This window comes from Polypterus senegalus, chromosome 3 (genome assembly GCF_016835505.1).
Source record: "Polypterus senegalus isolate Bchr_013 chromosome 3, ASM1683550v1, whole genome shotgun sequence".
In the NCBI taxonomy this organism is placed as follows: Eukaryota; Metazoa; Chordata; class Cladistia; order Polypteriformes; family Polypteridae; genus Polypterus; species Polypterus senegalus.
Window position 1 is genome coordinate 217,859,761 of NC_053156.1, and position 6,770 is coordinate 217,866,530.

The 6,770-nt window shown below is 34.0% G+C and overlaps 1 protein-coding gene across 3 annotated transcripts in view; it reads left to right on the top strand.

The window, feature by feature from the left end:
* Window positions 1–5,385, top strand: part of ccdc25 (coiled-coil domain containing 25) — a 33,256-nt gene extending 27,871 nt beyond the window's left edge. For all 3 annotated transcript variants that reach the window (XM_039748476.1, XM_039748475.1, XM_039748474.1), the window contains 2 exons: window positions 1,355–1,400; window positions 4,727–5,385. In XM_039748476.1, the coding sequence (XP_039604410.1) occupies window positions 1,355–1,400; window positions 4,727–4,756 (76 nt within the window). In that variant the 3' untranslated portion in view covers window positions 4,757–5,385. The remainder of the gene's footprint in view (window positions 1–1,354; window positions 1,401–4,726) is intronic.
* Window positions 5,386–6,770: the final 1,385 nt, after the last annotated feature.

The window sequence follows — 6,770 nt, forward strand, 5'->3', positions numbered from 1 at the left end:
CATTCTTTCTCCGATGTAGAACCCTTGTCATCATCTGAGTTCACCTCCGCTATAGCACGTCTTTATGTGAAAACACCAGTGTCAGATCGAGGGGAGTGTGAACGTAACTGGGAGAATAAAACTGAATAAAAAAAACGACGCTAACCTTTACAAATACCATTCATTTACACCGGTTGTTACAGACTCAAATCAAATGTATGTTTTTATTCTAAAATGGAAAGAATAAGAGCAGTTCAGTTCTCAAAAGAGAGTCATGTGGGATCGAACTCATGACCTTTTGATTACCAGTCAGCAGTTCTTATCGTTACGCCACCAAAGCAGTCACGTTAAAGATGTGTCAATGTCGCACCCTAACCCGGATTCTTTTTCTGCAGTTATATTCTTGAATAAAGGTGCACTTGTTTTGTTATATTTGTACCTTTTGTGAAAGTGTTTATTTGATATTTGGACTTCAGGCTTCACGCATTATATGCTTCACGTCTACATTTTGTCAGTTATTACTAAAACATGAAAAATGTTTCTGTTTTAACAATGTGTTTACATAGATTGTTGAAGACATGGAACACACATGAAATGCATATGTTCCAAATAATAATATGGTATTTATAAAAGGTGTCATTTTGCTTGACTTCTCACTCCATACAACTCCAAGCAACTGACACGCAGGTAAACAGACTTGAGCTGAGAAAACTTTGTGTGGCGGTGGGGGAATGTGATAACAGGCTGCTTGCTGCTTATCAACACATTTAAAAGACAAAAGACACTGATGGAAAGGTGCGAAGGGATTTAAGGTGGGACGGATATACGAGTTTTTTCATAGGTTTTGGTAATTCTAGTGTTAAGGCAAAGCATGCACTTCCTAATTTTCATTAAATGCTAAAATAAAAACAAAATTGAAATCATTCTGAGAAAATAAAGGGCAAAACATCATAAAACAAACTAAAAATTTATTGGCAGTTGAAAACACAATATAAATAAAAAGTAATGTAAACAAATGGAACAAAAATAACCTTGTGAAGTCATAATATGTTAACTTTGTTGTCACTTCAAAAGCCCACCACTTGTCAACTGACAAATGCATCTTTCCATGGGTTTAGTGTTCCTGAGCCACTTGCTTTTGCACGTGTAAACTGTATACACTGCTAATTTGAACCACTGATTTCCAATTTAAAGGCTTCATGTTTGTTTGTGTTTTTTTTTGCTGTGAAACACTACTATTTTCAAAGCGCTTTTTGTACCTCTGGAAACATAATGTTAATCTTTAGTGTAGGACTTGTAGCCATAGTTACTATTGCACTTTAGATTCCATGAGCCTGTGCAATTACCTAATAATGTTTATCTTGTTTCTTTGCAGAAGTTATTCATCTCTTATGAAATCAGACAACATGACTACAAACGAGGTATGTGCCCCATTCAGTCTAAGCAACATGTAAACTTTCTATGAAGAATAAGAAGAGATCAAAAGATTTTGAGCCTGACCAGTAATCAAAACAAACATAATCTCTTTATAAAGTTAATACACTTGTTATAAGTGTATGTGGCTATGGTCATTGGTGCTTCTGTGTTGGCCTGAATGGCATATTGATAGGACCACATCAGAACCTTACTGATATTGAAAAATTGTCCACTGTTGTCTTTTCCTTATTGTTTTAGTTTCAGTGACTGTATGTGGCATTGGGCTTGAAGGGTTAGTGCTTACAGACTGCTTCTTTTCTGGTTGAAAACCTTCTCACGCATCTTGATCTGCACATTGTTCTCTGTATTGCTTTAATGGAATAAGTGACCAAACTAGCAATGCTGCTAGAACTGCCAGACATAGCACCTATGTCTCCTTTTGCAAAAGTACTATTTATATTGTTAAACTTCTTACTTCTTCTCCTGTGTATTAATGAATTTATTGAGTGCTTATAGTGGTAGCTGCCATAAGGCATTGCTCACTTGGTACCATGTGAATGTAAAGCTTCAGACTTTACTGGGCTATTATTATTAGTAGTAGTAGTAGTGGGGGCTTCGCTCGCCAACCCCCCTGCGTGCACTACGCACCTGCAACTTCGCGTCTCTGTCACTCACATATGTGGATTACACTTTCACCAAACAACAAAACTTTTAATTCTCACGGATAGGCCTCTTCATTGGGAAGAAACACTACTTTTCCCTGATGGCAACACAAATTAGACGATCTACAAGTCTCCGACTTAAAGTTTAAAGCCAAACTTGGAATTGCATCATGACAACGCAACATATAACTGCCCGTGAGTGAAAATCATTTCTTTCTCTCTACATGAACTGTGTCTGACAATAGCATTCACACAAATAAGAAATGATTGAACCGTGTGTGTGGTTGTAAATGTTTTAGATGTGGGCAGGACTTTTCAAAATCTTTCTGCATAAAGTCTTGTCTCGCGGGTCTTGAAATTTTCTCTTGCAGGATTTCACTTTCACCAAACAACAAATCTTTTAATTCTCGCAGATACGCCTTTTCATTGGGAAGAAACATTACTTTTCCCTGATGGCAACACAAATTAGACAATCTACAAGTCTCTGATTTAAAGTTTAATTCTGAATAATATATTCAATCTCTTTTCTCTGTTCCGTTATTTCACCAAGTAATAATTTCCGTTTGCATTTTTGTTTGCCCTAATGCGATCTTTACTATCATTTTTTTGAGACTTTCGAATTTTCGTACTTCTGCATGTGTATCACACTAACGTTTTTGAATTCTTTGACGTTCTACTTTGTCATCTACTCTTTGTCTTTTGTTTCCAGCCCTGGGCGTTGTTAAATCTCTTAGCACAAACTCTCGTCTCAAGGGAGGTGAAGTGTCTCTCTTCCCAAGATTTTTTTATTATAATAGAGAGATAATTCTTGAAAATTCAATAAAAACAAAATAGTTGATTTTTTGGTTTTCATGGTCTATGTTAAATTGGTTCTGAAACATGAAATAAGCACTACAAACCACAAATGCTAGAAAGTTGTAATTCACATGTTTTAGTATGCATGAGGTAATCTTTGAACTCTGCACTACAAAATATAACTCAGATTCAGGCTGAAAACCTTTTGATCACCTCTTGTTTACTGCTGTAGATTGCGACTGTCTTTCTTATCTCTAAAGTGTAAATTTATTTGAACAATAAATATTCTATGTTAATATAAATTTGTCATCACGTGTTTACATAGAACAGGATGCACTGTAAATTGTTACCCTGCTTTTATTGTTAGATAATTTTTATTCCTATGGGAAAATTCAAATGAATACAGCAGTAGAAACATAAAAAACAAGGAGACTCACAGTAGAGATAATACAGCCAATCAATTAATCAATTGATAAATAAAAATAAATTTAACGAGTACATTGGGTGGAAGCATTGAAGTTTGCAGAAAAGACCACTAGAGGTGCTGCTTAGTACACTGTGGTGGAATGACCATGTAGCTAAAAGTACTCCAACAGAGTGCCTCCTGGAGGGGATGGAGGAATCATTTCATGATGGCATCCAATTTTGCCATCATTGTGTTTTCTACAATAGCTTCCAGTATGTCCAGGCTTCACCCTGTGATGAAGCAGGTTTTCCATATACATTTGTTTAGGCTCTGTGCTTCTTTTATGCTTAGGTTGCTTTCCCAGGAGACTGCAGCGTAGAACACCACAATGGCTACTTTGGACTGGTTGAACATTTCCAACAACTTGCTGCACACATTAAAAGACCAGAGTCTCCTTAGCAAGTACAGTCTGCTCTAACGTTTCTTGTACAGTACCACTGTGTTGTCAGACCAGACAAGTTTGTTTATTTGAACCCCCATGTACTTGTAGCTCAGAACCACTTCCACATCCTCCCCCGAATGGTGAATGGTCTCAGAGGCTTCTTGGCATGTCGGAAGTCCACCACCAGTTCTTTTGTCTTGCTGATGCTGAGTTGTAGGTTGTGCACCACAAGACAAAGTCCTCCATGACTTTCCTGTACTTTGACTCATCTCCTTTATATTGCAGCTTGTGATGGACAAGTCATCTGAACATTTCTGTAAATGGCATGTAGTGAACAAAGCATAGCTTGCTGAAGTGTACTCAGTCTGTCTTTTATATAGGTTACTGTGCATTCCCAAGCTGTCTCCATTCACATTCAGTGGGTTTGACCATTCTTCATTGTGAAGCCCATTATTTTTTTAATTTGCTGCTACTTCCATCCATGTTGCCCTTAGCCTCTCTTTTAATGTAAACAAATTTTTTTATATTCTGGTTTGATTCTAAGAAATCCAAAGCTGAAATTGCTGGCAAAGGTACAAGTATAAAGTAGTGATTATTTAAGTAAAGATTTTTTTTGCTTAGTTTTTCTTATGCGTGTTATGTACAGTATGAGCATTTTCATACTGTTTATGTACAGTATAAGTATTGTTGGATATTTATTGTTAAACAAGATAATGTGACTTATTGATTGGCTAATGGCACAACAAATTTTCTGTTATATTTTGATGGGGTTGAATAATTTAATGAGTGATGTTTGTTCACTTTTTTTAAAAAAAGTTTATAGTTTGTGTAAATTGTGTCTATGAAAATTAAAATATTTTGTTATTATGTTCATATAAACAGGTTTAAGTGCTCCAGCATTTTTTCTTTAATTTTAATATACACAAGACTGGTTTTGTGACAAAAAGCTATGGGGTAATTTAGGGAATCATTATTATATGGTAGACCTTTATTTTTATTTATTTAAGCTTTTTATTCTCTTTACAGGATGGGAATGACTCTGATGATTTCATGTAGAAAAAGAAGAAAAGCATAATGAATGGACTTAAGCACTTGTCTATGTAATACTGTTGAGAAATCTTTTTAAAATAATAAAAATCATCAGCCAATGATGTATATAGTCTTTCAGCATGTTGGGGGATAGCAGGGCATTGGCACATTACTGCTTTGACAAAAAAGTATTTTTGAATTATGTTACTTTAGAGCAGTTGATCCATACTCAAGTTCGTTCCTGGTGTAAATTATATCTACAAGGACTATGTTTGTGTGCCATGGAAATCTATATTGATGCACATTTTACTTTACCCTTGGTTTAAGAGAGCATAGCCACAAGCCTTAAATTGATGGTGTTTTTTGTTAAATATAAGTGATCCATGGATGGTGTGCTTAATAAAACTGGTTAGTGTTCCCTTCAAGTTAAACTGTTAATTATTGTGGGTTAAACCTGTTATTTAAATTGTCAATCGCATAAAACCCATTTGTTCCATTTTTGATCAGGATTATAAAGGATATGTTTATCCCATTTAATATATTGTGCAAACAGTGCATTCCTAAAATGATACTGAGTTTTCAAGTTTTCCATCCAGTTATTTTCATTAAATAAGGTTATATATTTAAATGTAAAATTAAAAATATATTTCAACATCTTCTAATGCACTGTGATTTATTTCATTTGTATAACCAGCATGTTTTTGCTGAAGTTTCTCCTTATATATTTACAGTACACTATTTACATAATAAACATAATATTTGAGTAACATTGAGTGTTGCTTGTTGACTGTGGCATGGTAAGTGCAGGAATGGGTCAGCACAGCAAGTAGCCTTATTCACTGCTTTTCAGAACTTGTATCTGAATATGTTGACATATGTTACAAATATGACAAAGAAGCAAAAATACCTTATCTATCTTATTGAAAAATGTACTATTTTACATTTGAAAACAACAAGACAGATTTACATGTCTACAATAATTATTTGTTTTATTGTCAAAGTTTTTTAATGAACTGTGGGTTTTAAGATCCACCTCTCACTCTAGCATTTACATTGTTATATACAGTTTGTTAAATATACTTTTTTTAAAAGAATGTACATTGAATGTGTTATTTGATGTATGTTATAATGCTCATTCAGAAGGGCAACACAAAGAAAATTAAAATTACCTTAAGTTATGGTATGTATCAGATGAAACCCACTGTTCCAATCTGCTAAAAAATTTAATGATTTCCCTGGAAGAGAGCAAAACGCACTTTTTCAAGGAAGAGCAACATTGATAAAAATTAATTCAGAGGAATACCTTTTCCTGTAGCTCTTCTGTTAATAAAGAGTTAAAATGTTCTACGATGACAGAAACTGTCATTAAAAAATATGCATGTTCACAATAGAGTTGTATAAGTCAAACTATTGTGTGTATCTACAAGGTGTAAGCAAATCATAACTCGAATCAAAAGAGAATCTGGTTTTTAAAATTATAGGATAATTTTTTTATTTGATGTCTCCAGTGTCTTTTCCCTGGATACCTGATTTGATTTGACATGCTGTACTATTTTGTTAAACATGTCTTACTGCTATTGTAAATGCAGGTAGAAGTAAACAAACATGATTTTAAAAAATACCAACACATTCAAAACACTGAGTTTTAGATTCAGAAGCTGGCCATATAAATCCTGTTCCGCTTTATCTTGATCATTGTAATTTCTGGGACTGAAATGGAAGGAAAGAATGTAGTAAACAAGCATAAAACCAGATCATTTCCTTGAAAATGAGAAATCAGGATAGTCGGGATAAGTTAAAAGGCATGGAAAGAGAAATCACTGCACATTAACAGTATTTGCTGTATATATCTTGTATATATTTTTATATTTTTAAGTATATTTAAATTTTTCTATATATACATACAGTACATACAATTTTTTTGGTCCTGGGCAAAAGTGCTAGAACTAATGTTAAAAATACCTCATTACAATGAAGTCCATTTTACCTGAAAAATTCATTACAACAAAGTGTATTTTCTTAATAAAGCAGCAAAATACAC